Raw genomic sequence first — 24849 nt, 5'->3', positions numbered from 1 at the left:
TCTTTTTTTTTCTCCTCCCTTCATCCAACAACAGTAAAAATGCCCCAGCACTTTATTTTTCTTCTAGCCCCTCTCTCCCCTCCCTTCCTACACACTATCTGATCAACTGGAATATGATTGCCATTTCTAAAGCATATATGCCAGTGGCACTCTAAAAAGCCTGCTTGGATCGGTGCCAGAATAGCACATGAATTGACAACTATGTATTTTGCGTGATTGTTTTCTTTATCTTGCCTTAGGAAGGGCATTTCCCCCACTAGAGATCTCTCAGGATGGTCCAGCTGAGACTGGGAACTCACTATGTGGAGGGCAGCAAACGCCATCCATCCCCTGGCACAACTACATCACTAGGGTCGTCATGATATGTTATCCTTGCTGATTGTGTGAAATGACAGCCATTTTATTATGGGTGATTCAAAGGAACAATTCCTTTTGTGTCAGTTTTGTGTTCATTGAAGAATGCAAATATTGGTGCCATTTAATACTGACGAAGATTGATATGTAGACCCTCTGAACGTAATCATAGTGTTTTTTATATAAACGACTTGCACATAGGAATACTTTGTTTCAATTGCTGTATTCAAATACTCTTTTTTTGCTGAAGAAAACCACATAGTAAACATATTTATATAAAAGAAGGGGATCAATATGCTAATGGCAGCCTTCAGGCCACTATTATCCATAATTTCATTTTTATTGATCGTCCCCTAACCCCCCCAGGCACCATACATAATATGAACACATTAACTGTGTGTGTGATGTTCTATCTTCTAACAATGGCACAGTTCTCATACATGAACAAAAGATCCCACCCAGCAGCAGTGGGCACACTATAGGTGACTGCAGTACCCCAGGGCCAGGGAAGAGAAAAACAGCCTGGATTCTCAATCCTCATTGCTATCCAGTGACACCCCTCTCCCCCAACACTGGAATGTGTAAAGGTGAAGAAATGGGATGAGCTTAGCTGTAATTATGGTCAAATAGCTTGCTGACACTCCCTGTATTAGCACTGACATGACTTCCCAGATGACATCCAGAGTTGTACCTCAGCTTGAATCTCAATCATCAGGAAAGGAGGGAAACAAAATAAGGAGAAAACCACCACCCTGTATTTCTAGTATGACCGAAACACATACAAGAGGAAGTGGCACAGATTGAGGCTTAGATGTCATCTATTTCTCTACACTGAAACGCACACATTTTCAGGAAGCCCAAAGCCAGTTTGGGTGTTGTGTGGATGTTTATTTTTTTATTTTTTGATCACTTGTGAAACTGAATAAGCCCTGTATTTTACGAATCTCCTCCTATTGGCCCCAGGACTCTTTGGCTTTAGGAAAAAGCGATGACGAAGCATTGAAGCAGTTTCGACAAAAGTTTGACGAGGCTCTTCGTGAAAGCTGGACAACGAAAGTGAACTGGATGGCTCATATTGTGGCCAAAGACGGCCGGTCCTAGCAATTTCAACAATGCACTGAAATAACTACAGGGTGTTAAATGAGGGAACAGCTGACTTCTGGACCAAATTGCAGGAGAATTCCCAGTTGTTGCACTCCATGCCTTCCAGCTTCCAGTGCGGCTAGAACGTTGTGTAATATGATGTGTATATATGCTGGATCTTGCTGACTTTGCACGCTGCGAGCTACTGGTTGCTTCATCTTCAGATTTTTAATGGCATGGTACTAGTGGAATAGGTGTACATTTTTCCAGAAGTTGGGGCAGACTGATACCAAACATTGAAACTGCCAATACAGATTGGCATTGGGTGTTGTTCATATTAGTAACTATTTTTATTAGATTCATTTTTAAGTTGAAGTTTTTTTAAAAAATTAGTAAGGCTAGACTGAAAGATTATGGCAGGATTCAGCAAACAGGAATTGGTGATCATTTTTAAAAAGTTAAGTATTTATATAATTCTGGATTTGTAGCTGACACTAGCCCATAGCATATTACAAACACCAACCTCCGTATCAGTCAATCCCTTCTTGGACACCGTAGCTGCTGTTTGACCGACACCATATTGCTGCAGACATTTCTTTTTAAATCCAAGGAGAATTATTCTGTTTTCACTTAAACTCTTGAAGAATAGCTTGATGTTATATAGTTGGGTCTAGGAGGGAAAAAAACTGGTATTTTATACCGAGCACACCTCTATCTACCCATGACACTACTCATCATGAACCCATGTTATTTCATGGATGATTTATAAATAGCTGGTAAGTAAACCTAGAAACTGCCTTTCTGTTCAGTATCCATTCTGTTGTGATCTTAGCACTGAATAAGGAGAATGTTTAGCAGTAGCAGATTTGTCAATTTGTTTTTTAATGTATCAAGTCAACTTGAGTTTTCATGAATGATTTTACCACCTTTTCAGTGCAGTCTTCGATACAGAGCAGAGTTTGAGCTGCCCAGAGCTTTGTGGTGTGCTTCAGCTGGTGTTTGTAAACGGGGTTAGCAAGCTAGGTTCAGTTCTGAACCATTAATTTAAGAGCCTATCTGGAATTAATCCAAAGGGCTTTAGCTGGATTTTGCAGCACATGATATCCCAGGAATGGTAACGCTGTGCTGGCTTTAACCATTTTCAAGTGATAGATAAAATAAAGTGAAATCTTCTTCAAAGTCCCATTCTCAAGTGTAGTGGACTTTGTATCCATGCTGTTTGCTCAATGGAAGGCAACAAGAGCGTACTTAGAGGGGGAAGAATTGCTCTGATAACACACAGTCATATTGTAAGCATGATCTTTAAATGCATTTCTGATCTTGCAACACATAGCATTTGATTCCCCAGGTGATCATATGTGTAATGTGAGCACAGAAATTTTCAGTTGCTACTTTGCAATGGGATTCACTTTTTAACAGCTAAGTGTTATCAAGTTCGCTCGTGAAAGTCTTAAGGAAGGCACCTCAGTTGCCCGAATTGGTGCTACATCGACATTTCAGATGAGCACAGAATGCACTAATGTTTACAAAATGTAGAATGTTTGGCAAACAACACGGGTTTGAAGGACACGCAAATGTTGTATTTTTTTTACATGATCTTTGAACCGTACACACCAGACTGGCCAGCAGTGATTCTGATGTGAACCTGCACTGGGAAAACCACTGTTTCTATAATAATCCACCTGAGCTCGACTCTGGAGGCCTTCTGTAGTTCCATTTAGACACACCCGATGCACATTGAATCCAAATTGGCCACTGAGCCAAATCACATAAAGGAGATCATTGATCTAATTTAAATTCAGATGCTTCTGACCCTCAGCAGTTGTTGTTTATTTAGGATGCTGCCAGTTTCACCTTTTTGATTTAGCTAAGATGTAATATCGTAATCCTGCCTTGAATTTGACTCGATCTCCAGTGCTGTTCATGGGAGGGGGAAAAAATGCAACAAGATAGAAGTGGATGCTGTAGTTTGGATGCATCGATGGAATGGTACGGCATTTTCTCTTCCCCGGTGCTACGCAGACAACCACTCTTAATTTGTGCAATATGAAAATGTTTGTAAAAAAGCCACAGTTGCAGGCATTTAAAGCATTAGTGAAGGAACTGTCCTCACTGCTGCTACCTTTTCAGGCAAAGGGCCGTAATGGCTTTAATTATATGGATATTAGAAATTCATGCGTTTTTTAAGCTAAAAATATATTAAAGGTATTTTGGAATAAGATGGCTTTCTTACAAGCATCGGGCATGACACATTACCAAGATTCAGCTAGGCGGAACTCTTTAAGGTAAAATAGACATTCAGAGCACAGATTATCTTTTTTGGAATATTATGGGAGCTCTCCAGAGTGTGTAGAAATCTCCAGTTAAGAACTAAACCATTTCAGCCTTTATGCTTCACATGAAAAAGGACTGGTAAGATGAACAAGTCTGAAGTTTTACCTAACACTGTAAATTGAAAGTTATTTTGATTTGCACAGTTTAACCTAAATGCATAGTTATTAAAGTAATTATTAATACTTTAGTGCACTTTAGCAGATAGTTAATGTTTCTGGCCTCTGGATAGGAACATTGTGACACCTCTGATCTCAGCAAGGATACCTCTTTTGCACGCCTGAGATTGACGTGAACATATACCAGCTCAAATTCTGAAGTCATTACTGTTTACCTTCTTTAACTGGTCAGATTGGACGTCCACCAGTTATTCACAGTACTACTGGAATTTCTCAATAGCTATCAACTTAATGACAATTGATTTATTTCTTGGGAAAAGTGGATTCAACAATAAGGAAACCTAATGATAAAGTTCTGGTTTACTTTTTGTTTGGAAACGGGCACATATTTCACACTATACAGTCAGTTAACCAATCTAAAATTGTATACATAGACAAATTTTATACAGGCCTGTGAAAAGCTACAGTAAATTTTCAAAAGTAATCAAACACAACTGATTGAAAAAGCATTATGGAAAGTCAAACGGGTATATTGTTGATATTGGCCAGAGGTTGTGGAATGTGAATGGGAGGTAGAGAGGAAGAGAAGGAGGAACCAATTGTGTTCAAATGTTCCATTGATGGAGATGTACTCTGTGTGCTAGGCCCACTCTGTGCTAAGCCTTAAAGTGATTGCAAAGTGTTATTTATTTGTTTTAAATACATTTTCAATGTTCTTTTTATTGTCTTCCCATCTCTACATCTCCTCTGGGATGTTCTGAATTGCAGACTGCTCCATAGCTGCTGCCAATGCTGCTTTATATTGGTCCACGATGTAGGCTTGGCAGGGCAAGAGCGCATCTCCCTGTCGGTCTTTTTCCCTCTCACAGATGGGGTGCTGTGCCACCAGAGGGGGAATGGTCCCCGCCTTGTAACCAACTAAGAACCGTCAAAACTTGCCAGCCAGCAAGAGTCATGGTTGAATGCCAGTTGAGGTTGGGATTGGGCTAGAAACATAGAAGATAGGAGCAAGAGTAGGCCATTCGGCCCCTCGAGCCTGCTCTGCCATTCAACGAGATCATGGCTGATCATCCAAATTCAGTACCCTGTCCCTGCCTTCTCCCCATATCCCTTGATCCCTTTAGCCTTAAGAAATATATCCAACTCCTTCTTGAATATATTTAATGAACTGGCTTCCACCGCCCTCTGTGGCAGAGAATTCCACAGGTTCACCACTCTCTGGGTGAAGAAATTCCTCCTCATCTCAGTCCTAAATGGCTTACCCCTTATCCTTAGACTATGACCCCTGGTTCTGGACTCCCCGGCCATCGGGAATATCCTTCCTGCATCTAGTTTGTCCAGGCCTGACAGAATTTTATAGGTTTCGATGAGATCCCCTCTCAATCTTCTAAACTCCAGTGAGTATAAGCCCAATCGACACAATCTCTCCTCATACGTCATTCCTGCCATCCCAGGTATCAGCCTGGTGAATCTTCGCTGCACTCCTTCCATGGCAAGAACATCCTTCCTCAGATAAGGCGACCAAAACTGCACACAATACTCAAGGTGCGGTCTCATCAAGGCCCTGTACAAATGCAGCAAGACATCCTTGTTCCTGTACTCGAACCCTGTTGCTACGAAGGCCAACATACCATTTGCCTTCTTAACCGCCTGCTGCACCTGCATGCTTACCTTCAGCGACTGGTGCACGAGGACACCCAGGTCTCTTTGCACTTCCCCTTCTCCCAATCTATTGCCATTCAAATAATAATCTGCCTTCCTGTTTTTGCCACCAAAGTGGATAACCTCACATTTATCCACATTATAGTGCATTTGCCATGTTTCTGCCCAATCACCCAACCTGTCCAAATCGTACTGGAGTTTCACGACATCCTCCTCACAGCATACCCTGGAACTCAGTAAGACACTTCTCAAGATGCGCACAGACCTGTCCAATAAGGGCCAGGGATTTGAGCCAGTAACCCTATTATTGATATTCCAATGCTCTAGTACCAGTGCTACTGTTCTACCCTTTGTATATTGTTTATAATAGTTGAATGCTTGTTGCTACTACTGAGTTGTGTAGATTTGTACAGAATTACTGTAGGATTTAAAAAAATATTTTGTTCTTTGTAAGGGCTTGGGCAACATCCCTTCAATATTCCAACAAATATTATACAGACAATGGATTTAGTTAATTCCATGTCTTTGTAATAATGAAATAATATGTACAATACATGAGTGGAATGCATACAGGAAACTCTGCCTTTAAAGATTTGCCACAGATTTTGAATGTACTGATGTTAAAGGAAATGTTTCAGAATTTTTTTTCTGGTATATTCGACCAAATGTGACATTTCAGATGGAAAAGTGCAAAGACAAACTTATTAAATGGCTGTCAAATGTATATTTTGCTTTTAAATAAACTGTTTTTATAAAACTGTTGTTTTCACTACTTGGTTTCTGTATTAAACAAGGCTTGCATCCAATTGCTATGCTGCAGTGAAACACCTCTCTTCCTCCCCTGTGGATTGAGGTGCTGCAAACACTGACGAGCACTGCACAAAAGTGGATGCTTGCATCCAGGCTCTCCAATGACTCCCTCCATATGCTTACGGAGGAAGTCACAGCACATAGGGAGGTTCTCTTCCCTTCCAACGTAGCCTGGTTGCACATGAGGGCAAAAACAGGGATGTCATCAGGGGTCCCAGGCTGCAGTGGCACCAACCATTCAATGATCTCTGGATCATGAAATGTTACTGCAAAGCCACACTTAAACTCACCCTGCTGTGCCACTCAACACAGCCCCATCACTCTGCCTTCCATACCCTTCTCCTGCACATCCTTATTCACACCAACTTACCTTGCACCTCCACCCATCCCTCTCTATCTACATTATTACTTCCCCATCTCACTAGCCACCCCTCACACTCACCCTCATCCTACTGCAAGCATACCAACACAAAGGTAGGCACTTGAGAGGTTTAGCCAATGTCCATGTGAAGTTTCTGGTAATGTGTTGTCATACAGTGAAATATATTTTTCCAACTCTGGCCCTTATTGGACAGATCTGTGCGTATCTTGAGAAGTGTCTTACTGAGTTCCAGTGAATGTTGAGACAAAGGGCTGGATTTTCATTAAGCTGTCGGGAAGGAGGTGGGACTACAACTTTCGGGTTTTAGTCCCGCCTCCATCGACGTCCGGCCAATCGACGCGATTTTCCCTTGATTGACCTTGTTGAGCCCACCCAGCGGGTTCAGCAGGCCACCCGGCAACAGGTGACGTCACAGACTGAAATTTCATCTGTCAAGAGTTTTTGACAGATGAAATATCAGTGTTTCAGAGCTGTTTGAAGCTGTCAAACACTGGCAGTCTGACTTCTAACCTGAGTCCTTCTACGCAGACTCAGTTAGAAATCTCACCGACACCGAAAGCTGAAGGCTGTCACTTTTGACAGATCGCAGCCATTCAGCTTTCAGTTCCGGCTGAGTGATAGACTCCCGACACCTACAGGAAGAAAGGCTGTTAAGGTAAGTACAGGTAAGTAAAACTTCTTTACACACTTTAGACACACCAAACACACTTACCTTTGCACTCCTGCACCCATCACTCACCTGAACACCAACATCGCGACCCCTAAAAGTCTTTCAACCCGACGGCCCGCCTGCTCTAACCTGGCGTGGTTTGGAGCCATCGGGAATCCCACACAACACCCTTCAAAATAGGGATTAGGCTAAAAACTGCCTGTTAACTACCTGTTAACAGGCAGTTAATTGGCACTAATCCCTTCTCGGGTCAGCGGGTCCCAGTGCGGGGCGGGTACCCGCCTCCCTTGAAACTTACGTGGAGGCGGATTTTGGGCGGGATGGTGTTGGGACCCCCGAAATTGGGATTTTTGCCCTCCCGCACGCCTGAAAGCCCGCCTCACGGCACACTGAAAACCTGGCCCATAGCTTCCGCCCCCCCCCCCCCCCCCCCCCCCGCTATAGTGATGAGTGTGCATGGAATGGCTTGGATATTTTACGGTGCTGGTGTGGGATGGTGTCAACCTGGCGCATCAAGTGGCAGCCAGGGTTTACAGCGTCCAGTGAAGTAAATCTGGCCATGGTGATGCCGTCGCTGGCCTCCCGGGTAGCAATGTTTTCAGGGGCTGATGTCCTGTGCAGCATCAAGTGATGGCGGAGAAGGATGGTGTGCCTGGTGATATTGGTGTTGGGGCTGATCGTGGAAGGATTCCGAGGACCAAGGCCTGATTTTTTTCAAGGGCACCAATGCTGCTGCAATAGATGGCAGCTGCAGGTGAGATAACTAAGCGATCTGTCAATGGTGAGAGAAGTTGTTCCAATGAGGTGGCACTGGACATACAGTTGCCTCTAAACACTTGCAAGCTAAAGAAATCTCTATATTGTCTTATAAATGAAGTAACCAACAGTTTCTGCGCCCTGAAACTGACCATCTGCAACATGGCATCCTTCACACCACTTCTGCAGCTGTCAGCTTATCAGATACATAAGGGTGAGCTGGCATGTTTTCCCTGAGCAGCGGGTAACCCGTGGGGAACACATAAAATTGGAAGGAAGCCTCAAAATACCATTAAATTGGCTCTTAACAAGCCAATTAATGAGCTCAATTGTATCCCCTGCTGCTTGGTGTTGGGTCAGTTCTCCACTGACAGACCCGACACCTGGGAGACTCGCATGGAAGTGGGTTGACAGCAGGTTTCCTACCCACTGTCAATCTTTGCCATTTTGACTGTGAACCTGCCCTCTGAGCACCGGCAAAATTCCAGCCTTACTGTGGGATAAGATGCAGACAACAGAGTTTTGAACAAGTGGGAGCTTATATAGGTTTGAACTCTGGGAGCCACTGAGCTTTGGAGGACTTAGTCCTGGAGGGGTTGAAAGCATGGACACTAATTTGACTGGCAGTCTTAAGGTAAGAGTAATGGTGGGATAATTGATAGGATGTGGGGTTTGCTTAAGGTCAAATAGCACAGCAAGGTTGTGCACTGTTATTCAGGCTCAGCAAGCAACCAGAGATTTGGAACTGCGGTGTAGCGTTTTGGCAGTAGCTGAACAGATTGCCTTCAATCTTACCAATATTTAGCTGGAGAAATTGTTGGTTCATCCACAGCTTGCAGTGGTGGTCCTGGGAGTCCAGGCTGGAGAGGTAGCGCTGGGTGTCACAAAATACATATGGAAGCTGACCTTATGCCTACAGATAATTTTGTTGAAGAATAGCATGTAAATGAACAATAGGAATGTTCAGTGATTAAGCCTGACTGCCTCTGAGCTGCAGGCCAGGAGAAGCCAATACCAGGGAACCACTGCTTACAATGAACAGATAGGAGTTGAATCAAGTGACGATGGTGCCACGCAGGAAGAGACGGTGGCGCCAGGATGCAGTGTTCAATCACGTCAAACACCACTGCTAGGACAACAAAGGATATTGTTAATTACCTTGACTAAGGTAATCTCAAATTGAAGGGATTTAAACAGAGTGGTGTGAGAGGTAAGCACATGACTATTTTTATCTGGTTTTCTTTAAGGGCACACACCTGATTTTAACAATGGCTTGTACGTATACTGTTAGCACAGCCATATGTCCCAAAACTGAACTAAATTCCTTGGTTATTAACCAAAAATTGCCTAAGTTTATATATTAAATACTGGAGATTTTAAAAATGATTAGGAAAAGTTAAAAAGTGCTTGGAAATTTATAAAAATTGAAGATAATGTAGCCTAAAAATATACATTAATTCAGTGAGCTCTACTTCCCTTTTTAAATACCTCTGTTACCTGCTACAATAGAGGGGACCCAATTCAGTGGATATTGAAAACTGACTAATCAAAAATAAACACGCCCTGTTTCAATATGTGCTTTAAATTAATTTCTGTTTCAAACCTTTTTTTAATTACAATCTGGCAGCTGGGATTTCCACCTCGTACCATGGCCCAAAAGTCCCAAATGCACAACATTTCTGGCAGATAATAGTGTGGATTAAATCAGATAGGTGATATTCAAGGTACCAAACCTTTTTAATATTGCAAGTAAAATGAAGTAACAATAGAAATCACTTGCATTTATATAGTGCCTTTCACAACCTCAGGACATCCCAAAGTGCTTTACAGCCACTGAAGTACTTTTGAAGCATAGTCACTGTTGTAATGTAGGAAATGTGGCAGCCAATTTGCACAAGCAAAGTCTAACAAACAGCAATGAGATAATGACCATGTAATCTGTTTTTTTTAGTGGATGTTGTTTGAAGGATAAATATTGGCCAGGACACTAGGGAGAACTCCCCTGCTCTTCGAAATAATGCCATGGGATCTTTTACATCCACCTGAGAGGGTAGGCTCAGTTTAACATCTCAACCAATAGATGGCACCTCCTGAAGTGTCAGTCTAGATAATGGCCCAGAAATTCGAGTCGGGGGCTTGCCGCGCGTGTAAGCCCCCGATCTGCACTTACCCGACGCGCCGGCCGTTGAGCTTCAGGGACGCCTGGAATTGCTGTTTTAAAATGTTGACTCCCGGGCAGCGTCTGACGTCACGCCGCCCAGGAGTGCAGCCAACGCGAAGCCTGTAGCGCGCTGTGCAACTGAGACACGCCCCTTGAGGTCTCAGTTTAATAGGACACGCCCCCAATGTTTCTCACAAGCTGCTAAGCATTTTTACATGCAAAGCAGCATTTTAAATAGGTTTTTGGTACTTTTATGAAGCTTTTGGTAACTTTTATAAACTTTTAAAAACGTTTACATTATTTTGAAGACTCTGAAGTAGTTTTAAACAGAATTAAAGCAATTTAAAGACTTTTAAAAGCCCTAAAAGAATTTTTTAAATTACATTTATTTACTTAGCAATGTCGTCATCATACGTGTCTTCACACTGTTCCCTTTGGGGAACTGTATGAAGTGGTGGAAGGATTTATGGCCGTGATTAACGCTCATTCCGTGACCGTAACCATCTTTGAACCAGCCATTAGGGTGGTTAGTCCTATGGCGGGAGGGTTTTACGGGCTCCCACAAGCTATACAAGGAGGGGGGGCCACCCACACCCACGGACGCAAATATCCCACTGGATGTCAACCCAGAATTTAGAGCCGGAACTCCGACTCCACTTGCCGGGACTGTCTGGAGCGGGGTTCGAAACCCTACCCCGTCTGGCCCAGCGGCGGGGATCCTACCACTACGCCAAAGGCCCAATCCGATTAGCAACGTGAAATGGCTGGAATGAGCACAATTCACGGCATTAAAAGAACTCACAATTGAACTGATGATGACCTCAGCAATCTCCTCAACGAGGTGGAGGCGCAGCGCCTGCTCATCATTGGTAATGAGAAGTCAAAGGCGCCGCAAAAAGGACAGATGATAGCTTGGTCTTTCAAGTGGCAGCATAGGGCTCCAGTCACGGGGAGGGAAAAGGCGCAGGAAACGTATGGGTGTCACCTTTTGCATGGAAAGGGCCTTTTGCGTAGCGGTAAGCATCCCCGCCGCTGGGCCAGAAGGAGTAGGGTTTCGAACCCCGCTCCAGACAGTCCCAGCAAGTGGAGTCGGAGCTCCAACTATAAATTCTGGGTGGACATCCAGCGGGATACTTGCGTCCGCGGGTGTGGGTGCCCCCCCCCCCCTCAGATGGGTTGTGGGAGCCCGTAAAACCCTCACGCCATAGGACTAACCACTCTAATGGCTGGTATGAAGATGGTTATGGCCACGGAAGGAGTGTTAACGTGGCCAGAAATCCTTCCACCACTTCATACAGTTCCCGGAAGGGAACAGTGTGAGGATACGTACGACGATGACCTCTTGCGCAATGCACCTCCTTGGACCCTCAGTCGCAGATGCGAGGGGGCAAATCGTGCAATTGTTAAATTTTTCATTTTATTGACATGTAAAATGTTGGCCCAGTAATTCCCTTCCAAACGCGCGAGTACGGTCGGGGTACTTACGCGTCTGGCCAGAGGAAATGCCGGTTTTCAGCATACACAGCGCATGCGGGGAAAACCAGCATTTCCTGTCCTCTGAACGAAGGGGTTCAGAGGCAGAACGCGTGCGACTGTACAGGCAGCGCGTGCGCAGTAAAATTCGCCGCTTTCATTCATGCTTTCAGTGAGGTCAAGTCCTTACAACTTACACATGAAAAAAGCATGAGTACAGTTGCTCCAGAGGCTGCGGAGGAAGATATTTCTTATCGTGGAGCTTCTTAAAGGCAATATTTTTGTTTGGGAAAGGGAGGAAAGTTATTTTAAGAAATGCTGAGGTAAGTTTTAAAGTTTATTTTCATTTTTTTAAACGGATTTTCAGTACTGTAGGTAGAAGGATCAATTGTGGCTATGTGAATTGAATTTGCTGTATTTATTAAATGTGAAAATGACTCCAACATTTTTAAGAAAGAAACTTTTCATCAGTAATATATTCTTTTAAGTAATTATGTATGTATGTCTGTATATATTCCTTTGCGTGTATGTATATATTCCTTTACTTATGTGTATGAATGTATGTATTTAATTATGACTTTCAGAGAAAGTTACTTATTGGAAAATTATAATTAAAAACATACATTCATACACATAAGTAAAGGAATATAAAACATACATACATATACGTAAAGGAATATATGCGGACATACATACATAATTACTTATTACTGATGAAAAGTTTCTTTCTTAAAAGTGTTGGAAATGTTACATTACTCATTTTAGAACACTCATTCTCACATTCAATTCACACAGCCACAATTGCTCCTTCTACCTACCGTACTGAAAACCCGTTTAAAAAAAAAAATTTAAACTTTAAAACTAACCTCAGCATTTCTTAAAATAATTTTCCTCCCTTTCCCAGACAAAAATATTGCCTTTCAGAAGCTCCACGATAAAATATATCTTCCTCCGCAGCCTTGGAGCAACTTTACACATGCTTTTTTCAAGTGTAACTTGTAAGGACTTACCCTCACTGAATCCATGAATGAAATCGACGAAGTTCACTGCGCACGCGCTGCCTGTGCAGTCGCACGCACTGTGCCTATGAACCCCTTCGTTCCGAGGACTGGAAATGCCGGCGTTCCCCGCATGCGCTGTGCATGCTGAACGCTGGCATTTCCAACGGCCAGATGCGTGAGTACCCAGACCGTACTCACGCATTTGGACACAAATTTCTGGCCCTATGTGTTTAAGTCTCTGGAGTGGAACTTGAACCCACAACCTCCTTCCTCAGAGGTGAGAGTGCCACCACTGAGCCACATCTGCCACCTGAAAATGAACAAGTTGATGTAATCTTCCAATACAGTAAAACAGCAATTGCTTAAATCAGATATTTCAAGGACCACCTCATGCATGTGATCAATAAAGATTATTGTTAACTGTAAAAGCTACAATACATAAACCCAAGCCATTTAAAAATACTTTCAAACATCATTTATCATTTGGTTTCATCCGATCAGCATTCGAATAGCTTAGAAATTTTTTGAATAACCAGTTTATCTTCCTTGGGCAATGCAGTAAAGTAAGGACTGGTCCTCTTCCAACTTAATGCTCTTTAGTAACAACCTGTTGAATTCAAGAAAATCAACATTGGCAAATTGTGTTGTTTTATTAAAATCTGCAGGCTATGTGCAAAATTCTATTTTTACAAGATATTCCCTCCAATAAATGCATATAAAGAAAAAAAAGTGTAGCAATCATGCTTTCTTTTTCTAAACTGGTCCACAAGTAAATACTACAATTAGAATAGCTATCTATCATACATTAAAGAACTATGTGTGTATTTCCTTTACATCCAGGAAATGTCATGTCACATTATTTCCATCACGACTTCCTATCACACTTATATAAAACCTGCCATACAGAAGTCAGCCAATGACCGTGGCCAGATCCCTCACCCCACCCATTACCCACCAACCATCACCCACCCATTTGACAGTGCAAGAGAAGAGAAGAATGACAAACAGATGGAGGCAGAAGAGGAGAGAATCAGAACTGGCCAGAGACATAGAGAAAAACAGGAGTGGAAATAAAAGCCTCGACAATCCAACCCTTTCATTACACTCCCATCGGAGTGGGACAGAAGCCCCCTAGATTAGTCTGGAACCCAAATATGCTGGGTCTCAGTCTGCAGTGTCACTTGAATTAGTTGATCTCAAAGGGGCAGCAACAGGGGGCACTGCATTTGGCCTGAATTAGGGAGGGGAAATTGACCAGAGTTCTTCCTTCTGGTCATATCCAGCAACCTATGCTGGAAGCATCAGGTGAGAACAGGATAAAATAACCAGCTGACACTGAATATCATGTGCTGCACATGAAGGACAGGGTGCCAGAGAACAATCGGCATCCGTGGAACTGTACCCAACAGGACAGGAGGAAAGGGAGAAAAATGGTGAAAAAGCATTCCTTTGCAGAGGTTACAATTCAATATGACTTAAGTTGGCAGTGTATCAAACATTAGGCTTGCTATGTCTGTCATCCAATTAAACTGAAGAGAGGATGAGATACAGATACATTTAACTCTTAATATCAACATGAAATAAATAAATAACTTTTTCCAAGACCCTCTTTTTTGCAAATAAAACCTACTGTTCCTTTGAGTCTGCGCTGAATTAAATAGACATTTTTATTTAATATGGTTGTAGTTTTGAGTGAATCAGCCAAATAAAATGTTATGAATATTATGATACTGGGGTTAAAGGGGTAAAATTATGAGGATATATTGCATTGTTAGTCCCTTGAGTTTAGAAAATTAAGGGGTGATCTAATTGAGGTGTTTAAGATGATTAAAGGATTTGATAAGGTAGATAGAAACTATTTCCTCTGGTGGGGGAGTCCAGAACCAGGGAACATAACCTTAAAATTAGAGCTAGGCCGTTCAGGGGTGATGTCAGAAGCACTTCTTCACACAAAGGGTCATGGAAATCTGGAACTGTCACCCTCAAAATGCTGTTGAGGCTGGTGGGGTCAATTGAAAATTTCAAAACCTAGCTGGATAGATTTTAGTTAGGCAAGGTTATAAAGGATTACGGAACCAAATTGAGTAAATGGAGTTAAGATACAGATCAAACATGATCTAATTGAATGGCGGAACAGGCTCAAGGGTCTGAATGGCCTACTTCCGTTCCTATGTTCCTAATGGGAGTAGCATGCAGATGGTGGAATAGTGTGTCAGGGTTGCCCTCTGCTACCTTGCCTAATCACTTGCTGTTTAATTCCCACTCTGAGCTGTGCTGAGTGGAAAGGCATTGAATAAAAGCTGCAATGTCTGTAGCTCAATGGCTTTAAAGTACATTATTATAAGAATATAATAACACCACAAGTTGCATCTGTGCAACAATACTGAATGATATAAAGGACATGGAGGTGAATCTTGTGAAACACTATGCCACCAGGGCACCAGGCACATTTCCCAGGTTTTTCTGATGTGTGCAAGGTCCCGCCTGTAGTGCCCGTGTGTAGATAAAGACACTGAAGACAGGAGTTGGTTCATAGGTATTTACTAAGCAAGTCTGGGGGGGGGTTCTAAAGGATATACACTATACACAGGCTTATATAGCCCAAGTGGCAATTACCGGCATTACGCACACCTGGGGCTCTTAAAGGCACATACACCACAATTCCTCCCCTTCTAGCTAACTAGTACATCATATTTTAAGTAATAATTAATTACATGTTATATGCAAAATAATATACATTGCTGTATTAATTAATTATAAGTTAGTCTCTCAGGAGGCTTCCTGACTCGGTCCGGATAACGCCTCGGGGGTGTAGTAGTTTCTGGTGGTGTAGTAGGTTCTTCTGGCAAGGCTGATTCGGCTTGAAGGCCAGTGTCGGGTTCATCGGGTTCCAGTATCACCGGATCGGAGGTAGATATGGGTATCTCTACTTCATCGTTAGATGTATAGCGTGGTGGTGTAGGTTGTCCCTTTTCGGAAGACTTGATGATTTGGTCAGCATGGCGCCTTATTATGCTTTCTCCGATGTCCACGGTATACATCAGTGGTCCTAGTCATGTGCAGATAGTTCCAGGCTGCCATTTCTCGGTACGGTAGTCCCGGGCCAAAACCGGTTGGCCTGTCTGGAAGGCCCTAGTTGGCCTTTCATTCATGCCCTGAAACTGCCGGTTCTCCACGTCCCTTCGGATGTTGGGCTTGACCAAATCCAGCCGGCATCTTAGGTTTCTATTGTAGAACATCATGGCGGGAGTTTGGTTTGTAACCATATGTGTTGCATTCCTATATGCAAATAAGAAGTTATCCACCTTGTGCTGAAGTTTTATGTCTTCATTACCCATGGCCTTTATGGCCTTCTTAAAGGTCTGGACAAACCTTTCAGCCAATCCATTGGTGGCGGGATGGTATGGGGCGGACGTGTAGTGCTTTACCCCATTGTTCTTTAAGAACTTTCTGAATTCTTCGGACACAAATTGCGGTCCATTATCAGAACATATCTGTTCCGGCAGCCCATTCCTGGCAAATATGGTCCTTAATACTGTGATGGTTTTTTCCGTGGTGGTGGAGGACATCTTTATTACCTCCGGCCACTTGGAGTGTGCATCAACTGCGATTAAGAACATTGAGTCCATAAATGGACCAGCAAAGTCGATGTGCACCCTTTGCCAGGGAGATGAGGGCCACTCCCATGGATGTAGAGGGGCCTGTGGCGGAGCATTTTGGACCTTCTGGCATCCTAGGCAGCTCTTGGTCATGTCTTCGATGTCTCCATCGATACCTGGCCACCATACAAACGCCCTAGCTAGGTTCTTCATTTTCACTCCACCCAGATGCCCCTCGTGAAGCTCCTTTAGCACTTTATCCTGGAGTTTGGGTGGAATCACCACTCTGGATCCACACATCAAGGTTCCTCGGCACACTGACAGCTGTTCTCTTCTTTGCGAGAATGCTGGCAACAGTGGTTTGCCATGTGCTGGCCATCCCTTCATTGTTAAATCGTAGACCCGTGAGAGAGTAGGGTCATTTCTGGTCTCCCTTTCAATGGCAGAATTTGTCACCGGTAGACATTCCACTATGGTAGAGTGGAATATCTCTACTGGGTCTACTGTAGGTGCCTCTTCTATCGTTGGCAACGGCAGGCGCGATAAACCGTCAGCATTCCCATGCTGTTTTGACCCTTTGTATTCAATGTTGTATTGGTGTGCCCCTAGAAAAAGGGACGACCTCTGTAGTCTTTGTGCCGTCATAATGGGGACACCTTTCTTAGGGTTGAATATGGAGATGAGGGGTTGATGGTCAGTCAGCAAGGTAAATTTTTGTCCGTGTAGGTAATGGTTGAATTTCTTCACTCCCCATACCAGACTGAGTGCTTCCCTGTCTATCTGGGAATAGTTACGCTCAGCTGAGTTCAATGAGCGTGACGCAAAAGCTATCGGCCATTCCGAGCCATCAGGGAATCTATGGGACAATACCGCTCCTATGCCGTAAGGAGATGCATCGCACGCCAGTCTGATTGGTAGTGATGGGTTGTAATGAGCCAAAACTTTCTCGGATGTGATTAAGTCTTTACATTTATGGAAGGCACGTTTACAGTCTTCGTTCCATTTCCAAATCACTCCTGTGTGTAGAAAATCATTAAGAGGGTGTAGAATAGTTGATAAGTTCGGTAAAAATTTATGATAGTAATTTATTAATCCCAGGAATGACCTCAATTGTGAAACATTTTCAGGTGCTGGGGCTTTTATAACTGCTTCAATTTTTTCAGGTGACTTATGCAACCCTTCCTTATTAATTATGTGGCCACAATATGATATCTGATTTTGGAAAAATTCGCACTTGGGGCGATTTGCTCGTAGGCCCCGTTCTTTCAGCCTAGTGAGCACCTGCTCCAAATTGGCAAGGTGCTCGTTGTCGTTTTCTCCTGTTATAAGGATGTCGTCTAGGTAACACTGAGTCCCCGGAATCCCTTGCAGGACTTGCTCCATAGCTCTTTGCCAGATAGCTGGAGCTGATGCTACTCCAAAAACCAGTCGATTGTACTGGTACAGGCCTTTGTGTGTGTTTATTGTGAGATACTTTTTAGAGGTCTCCTCAACCTCCATCTGTAGATATGCCTGTGCCAAGTCAATTTTTGTGAAACGTTTTCCTCCGGATAGTGAGGCGAAAGTATCTTCTATCCTCGGAAGAGGATACTGTACCGTGTGAAGGACCGGGCTTACAGTCACCTTAAAGTCCCCACAGATGCGAATTTTTCTCTGTTCCTCAGAGTTATTTTCCAATGCTTTTTTCATGACTGGAACGATGGGTGTTGCCCATTCGCTCCAATCTATTTTGGATAAATCGCCTGCCTTTTCCAATTTCTCCAGCTCTGCCTCGACTGCTGGACGTATTGCGTATGGCACCGGTCTTGCCTTAAAAAATTTTGGAATTGCTGCATCTTCCACTTTTATTGAGGCGGTGATGCCTTTCAAGGTTCCTAGTTTCTCTTGAAACACTTCTTTGGCATTGGCCAAGATGTCTTTTAATCGTTCAGGTATGATGTCATCATTGTTTTTTTCCTTACTGGTCACCGTCAGTGCCTGAATGGAGTGCCAGTCTAAACGTATCTTCCTTATCCATTCACGTCCCAACAACGGTGGACCACCATCTTGTAGAATGTATAAATACAACTTTTGTATTTCTTTGCCGTTGTATACCACAGGCACCTTTATTTTTCCTTTGGGGTATACTTTCTGCCCCGTATATGTTTTTAAGATAATGGATGTGTCTTTTAGAGGTATATGCGAAAATAGCCTCTCGTAATCTCGTCGATTTATTACGGTTAGAGCTGATCCTGTATCTAGCTCCATTTTAACTGGGGACCCTGCTATTACGAGGGTAACCCAAATGGTCTGGTAATCTTCATTGGCAATTACATTATGTAATTTGAGAGAGCTTAGTCTCTTGTTCCCGGAGTCGCTATCGCTCTTCTGGTCTTTGGAGCTACTGTCCGTCATCATTTGTACCTTTCTGTGCTTTTCCTTATTGATTCTTTTCCCGTTAGTGGATTTTTTATTTTCAGATCGGCATACACGTGGAATGTGTCCCATCTTTCCGCATCGCCTGCATGCTTTTTCTTTGAACCAGCAATCCCTCTGGTCATGGTTGGATCTGCCGCAGCGATAACATCTCTCGAAACCTCGTGTCATTTCATGGGTGCCGAAGTCCTGTGGCCTTTGCTGTATCTTTGCCGCTCCTATTGCACTGAAAGCCTTGTCCAGTGTTAAATCTTTTCCAGAAGATACCTTTTTTTGTGTTTCTACACTTAGGGGATCGCAGATGAATTTGTCTTGCAGAGAATCTGCCAGTCCTGCCTCGAATTGGCAGTGTAGGGTATCAACAATCTCCTCAAAATTCTTGTCCATCGGTTCGGCTGGAGTGATTAAGTTGCGTAACAGCTTGTATGTTTCTGCGCCCATTAGATCCAGAAGCACTGAAGCTTTTTTTTCATCTTCTATTCCATTTGCGGTGCAAAACACCTCCACTCTTTCTACATATGTGGTCCAATCCTCTATCTTGTTATCAAAAACATCAATATTGCCAAAGTTAGGCTCTTTTTCGTTATCAAAAGCATCAATATTGCCAGACTTAGGCATTTCAAAAAAGATATGGCGCTTCCCGCGCTTTTTTTTTTCCTCTGTGGCAACGATATGGTGCTTCCTGCGCTTTCCCGCCGCTGCTACCGATAACAACGCTGTTTTACTGTGGTTTCCGTTTATTCACTGTTGGAGACTCGTTCCCGACGGAGGTCTAAACGCTGACCTGCTTGCCGCGCCGGCCGTCTCCCGAGTGCACCCTCCCAGTCCGTTATTGCTTGCCTCCGATTTCGCTGCCTGTCTCAGCTGTAGAGCCTGACGCTGGAGCCCCAGCCTGACGCCCAGGAAGGATTAGCGCAGTACCTGCCACCAGCTTGGCCAGCTGGTGAAACCACAGTTTCTATTACTTCCTTGAGTCTTCTGGACGCTGGAGGAATCGATGTCCTTGAGGTGCTGCCGAATTGCAGGTAAGTCCGTTTCCACTTCGTCGCCACTGTAGTGCCCGTGTGTAGATAAAGACACTGAAGACAGGAGTTGGTTCATAGGTATTTACTAAGCAAGTCTGGAGGGGGTTCTAAAGGATATACACAATACACAGGCTTATATAGCCCAAGTGGCAATTACCGGCATTACGCACACCTGGGGCTCTTAAAGGCACATACACCACACCGCCAGTGGCTTCAGGTTGCGCAGAATTTACCCTCCCAAGTCCAGTATTTCTACAAGCAGCCTCAGAACTTTGCTTCATCAGGTGATGCTGAGAGCTCTGGCTGTACTCATGAATCATTAAAGCCCCAATTTTTGCACTTTCGGCAAATCCATCCCAGGCTGCATGACAGGACCAAGCTAGTCTACAGCACACTCGAGTTGGCATTGTGCAATTTTGTGTGGTCAAGTCATCTGAATAATTAATATAAGCGCCCAGCACAGCTTTGGCCTTGTGCCAGTAATTAGTCCAATTGGTATGCAGAAAAGCTCGCTGGCAGCTGAAACTAAACGTAAGTTGATCCCTGTGGAGCAAATATTGCTTCAGGCCACATAAAGGTTCAAAATGGATTTGAAGTATTTATCTGCCTTTGCAAAGACTGGGAGGGGAGGTAGGGAAATAAGTGTCAGCCAAAAATGAAGTGAAAGGAAACCCAATGAGGTGGCATGAAATGGCCTCATGACAGAGTGGCACAGCATCTGACCCCCGTTTGATGACTGGCAAAGTGGACATCCTGCTGTACAAGATGGATGCAAAGAGTGTTGCCTTGCTGGATACTCCAGGGCACCCTCCCCAGATAACAGCATTGCAGCTTGCCTGTTGGGAGGTCAAGGCCAGGCGCAATAGTACATGGGTGTCACATATGATGCTCTGCACTTTGGGGAACCCTCTCCCCAGGAAACGTTCGTGTCCGGTCAAGCTGGTATCTCTTTTCCACAGGACCTCTGTCACTTACCTGATGCATCTGTGGACTGCCAATTGACTGATTTAACATATGTCGTTGATCACTTGGAAGGATCCAATAACATTAAACTGTAATGCCGCAATGACCTTCATGCTCATGGGAAGAGCCTCTGATAAAAGGCCTTCAGAAGATGGTATAGCTATGTGGCAGCCTCATTTTTGAAGTGGAGGTGCTGAAAACAGGTCTCCTTTGACACGTCAAGGAAGGACTGACTGAGCCAGTGAATACTGGGGTATGGACAGGTACATACCAAACATGTGAGGTACAGTTACACCTGCCTTTCCCATCCCCTCAAATACTACTTCAAATCTAGGAGTGCCATTGGAGAATTTCCCATCTGCCCACTTTGGGTGCTACGAGTGAAATAACAGCTGGAAGCAAAATGGTTGTAAAAAACAAAGTTGGGAATAAAAAATCTTACAATGCAAAAAATAGGTCAAAACAGCAGCAAAAATTAATGTACCAATAAAAATGCAATACAATAAGAGAAAAAATAACTTTCCAATCTAAAATGTAAAATTTAAGAATCCGTCTCCTGCAGAGCAGGCCATCAACACACTGTTGTGCTTGTTTCTAATGGGTGACGACGCTGCTGGCAAGAAACCTGTGAGATCCGATATGAGACTTATGAACATACTATCAGCCTTACACTGGTCACTGAAAAGCCCAGTATAATATAGCATGCTGCAAATTCGGTGAGCTAGCCTGCGAATCTGATTTTGAGGCCTGTACTTGCCCTCAGTGAGACTACTTGCCATCAGTGGAACCTCACCAAATCAGCGTCTGAAGGGGGAATTTTAACCTAAAATAATGGGTGGGTTGGGGGCGTGGGGGTAGTTAAAGTGTTAAAAATCAGAATCCTGACTGGAACCCACCTCCAACCCGCCCCCTTCTGGTTTTAAGGGAGGCGGGGCGCCAACCCGCTGACAGGAAGCGGGCCGTCTCTTTAAATATTATAATGAGGCTGAATGCCTCTTCTTTAACCTTAATTTTCTGTTTAACTGTAGCTGGTCTGGTTTTGCACACCTCAAAAAACTCGCCAGCTACAGCAAGGTGAGGACCGCTGGATCCAGGAGCTAATTGCCTTTATACCTACATCCTGGATCCAGGTTCCTGCCTACCCTCCCCCCGCCCCGTGATCAGAAATCCCCCTCAGGCCTCCGATCACCCACTACCCCCGGGCCTCCGATCAACCCCTCCTCCCCCAGGCCTCCGATCCCTCTACAACACCTTCACTTCCACCCCCCACAGGCCTCCAGTCACTACACAAGGCCTCTCCCAAGCCGCTGATGTCTCCACGAGGCCTCCCAATGCCTCCATCAGGCCTCTGGCCCGCCCCAATCTTCTCCCAACCCCCAACCCTCTTCGGACAACCCCCCCACCTCATCTTCTCCCGGCCCCCAATCCACCATCTGGGGTTTACAATTGTACTTCGACTGGTAGAGATCAGGATTGGAAGGAGTAGCCCTGACAGGTCCCTGTCCAAGAGGTCATCTGTAGCATCTCAACAGCTCCCAGCACTAACCCAAGAACTTCCCCATCTGTATGACTCAATAATAGAGATGAAGGACATTTATCCACTGATCGAAGGGGATGGGAGGTCATGAACAGTGTTAAGTAACGGAGGGAATATTTTATTCCACAAATGCTGAAAGAAAACACCATAGTAGGCACTAAAACCCATCTTAACTACTGAATGAAACCATACTTACGCTGTAAGGATAGCTCCACTCACTTTCTCCAAGAGCATTAACTGCACGGACCCTGAAGAGAGCTTCAGAATTGGCTTTCAACACAGTCTCAAAAGAAGAGGCATCTATTCCAGAAAACGTCACACCTACTGCCAGTGAGGTAGCTGCTCCATTATTGCTACCAATCTCTTGCAACTGTACATTAAAAGAATCCACTAGGTCATTTTGTGGAACCATCCAAAAAATCTGGAAGAATTAAGATGCACATTGGTTTCATATCCTGCAAAACATACCTTGTGCACAGCATTCTGGGGTTTACCATTATACTTAGTTTAGAATGAAATCCCATAATTTAATGGATAAGTTAAATTGTCATTACAACCTTTAAAATGAATCCTCTAATAAATAACACATTTGGATTAAAATGTGACAAATGAACTACGTACGGCCCTTATTAAATTTTATAATATTCAAAAGATTGAATCCTGAATGTGTACATCACCCACTTTCTGGCACTTGAATTGCTATGACCTACATTATCACTCAAAGACATTTTTCTCAAAAACATTAATTGGATAATGTTGAGAAAAAAATCTAAACTTACAGGTACAGTAGCATAGTGGTTAAGTTGCTGGAATAGTAATCCAGAGGCCTCACCACAGCAGCGGGGGGATTTAAATTCAGTTAATTAAATAAATCTGGAATAAAAAGCTAGTATCAGTAATGGTGACCATGAAACTATCGGATTGTCGTAAAAACCCATCTGGTTCACGAATGTCCTTTAGGGAAGGAAATCTGCCATCCTTATCTGGACTGGCCTATCTGTGATTCTAGACCCCCAGCAATGTGGTTGACTCTTAACTGCTGTCTGAAATGGCCTAGCAGGCCAGTCAGTTGTAACAAACTGCTACAGAAGACAATAATAAAAATAAAACCGGACGGACCACCCCGTATCAACCTCGGCACCGGCTTCGGACACGGCAATGGACACGGACACCCAGCCCAGTCAACTCTACAAAGTCCTCCTCATCAACATCTGGGGACTTGTGACAAAATTGGAAGAGCTGCCCACAGACTAGTCAAGCAACAGCCTGACATAGTCATACTCACAGAATCATACCTTTCAGCCAATGTCCCAAACTCCTCCATCACCATCCCTGGGTATGTCCTGTCCCACCGGCACAGTGGTATAAAGTCAGGAAGGAGTTCTCAACATTGACTCCGGACCCCATGAAATCTCATGGCTTCAGGTCAAGCATGATTACTGTAGTGTATGTACCTTTAAGAGGAACTATGTTTTTGAAGCCCCTGTATACTGTAGTACCAGTAGTGACCACTCGGGTATATAAGCCTGTGTAGCGTCTTGTGTAGTTAGTTCACCTCCAGACTTTGTTCAGTAAACACTTGTTAAATCAACCCCTGCATTCCGTGTCTCCACTAACACACGGGTCTAACAGTGGCGACGAGTTAGAAACAAACTTACCTGCAATTCGGCAGCACCTCAAGGGGATCGATTCCTCAGACGAAGGTCGAAGCCAGAAGCAAGAAAAAAAAAACTGTGGTTTCACCAGCTAAACGGGCTGGTGGCAGGTAGTGCACTGATCCTTCCTGGGCTGTGGCGGGCTAGAGCTCGATCGGGTGGCTCTGCAACGGGGCCAGGCAGCGAGTCGGGAAGCAGAAGCAAAGAGAGAGAGAGGGTGGAGCACTCAGGGTGCGGCCGGTGCTGCAAAGCAGGTCGGCGTTTGGACCGAGCAGGAGGAGGGGAAAGTTCCAGAGGGTCCGCTCCACGACGGGAACGGTTCTCCAAGTAACGGAGAAACTATTGAAGCGATATATAAAAAAAAAAACAGAAATACCGCGAAAAGCTGCAGGTCGCAATGGGAACCGTGGAGATCAGCATTGGCAGCAGCGGCAGCGGCGGGAAAGCGCGGGAGGCGCCATCTTAACTTGGCGGGGAAGAAAGAAAAGCGCGGGAGGCGACATTTTGATCCATCGGGGACGGAGGAAAATCGCGGGAAGCGCCATTTTAGATTTTCAAGATGCCGAAGACAGGCATTATTACTGCTTTCGATCGTGATATAGAAGATTGGACCACATATGTGGAAAGAGTGGAGGTATATTGCAAGGCGAATGAAGTAGCGGATGATAAAAAGGCATCGGTACTTCTAAATCTGATGGGCGCAAGGACATACGGGCTGTTACGAAACTTGATCACTCCAGCTAAACCGATGGACAACAATTTTAAGGAGATTGTTGATACCTTACAGGAGCACTTAAACCCAACACCGCTGCTGATAGCGGAACGATTCAAATTCTTCAGGAGGAATCAGCAC

At 44.1% G+C, this 24849-nt stretch overlaps 2 protein-coding genes across 2 annotated transcripts in view; one reads left to right on the top strand and one right to left on the bottom strand.

Annotated features, from left to right (window-relative positions):
• Positions 1–6306, top strand: part of pik3cb (phosphatidylinositol-4,5-bisphosphate 3-kinase, catalytic subunit beta) — a 249745-nt gene extending 243439 nt beyond the window's left edge. The window contains exon 23 of the mRNA XM_085990511.1: positions 1318–6306. Within this exon, the coding sequence (XP_085846637.1) occupies positions 1318–1455 (138 nt within the window). The 3' untranslated portion in view covers positions 1456–6306. The remainder of the gene's footprint in view (positions 1–1317) is intronic.
• Positions 6307–13261: 6955 nt separating this feature from the next.
• Positions 13262–24849, bottom strand: part of LOC147115867 (tripartite motif-containing protein 42-like) — a 48685-nt gene continuing 37097 nt past the window's right edge. Inside the window, exons 4-5 of the mRNA XM_085989456.1 lie at positions 22538–22762; positions 13262–13409 (exon numbers count right to left, since the gene is read on the bottom strand). Of these exons, the coding sequence (XP_085845582.1) occupies positions 13389–13409; positions 22538–22762 (246 nt within the window). The 3' untranslated portion in view covers positions 13262–13388. The remainder of the gene's footprint in view (positions 13410–22537; positions 22763–24849) is intronic.

Source organism: Somniosus microcephalus, chromosome 6 (genome assembly GCF_052327205.1).
Source record: "Somniosus microcephalus isolate GS21.2 chromosome 6, FLI_Smic_1.0, whole genome shotgun sequence".
NCBI classification, from domain to species: domain Eukaryota; kingdom Metazoa; phylum Chordata; class Chondrichthyes; order Squaliformes; family Somniosidae; genus Somniosus; species Somniosus microcephalus.
Note: the sequence above shows the minus strand (reverse complement) of the source record. Positions and strands in the feature narration are given on the sequence as shown.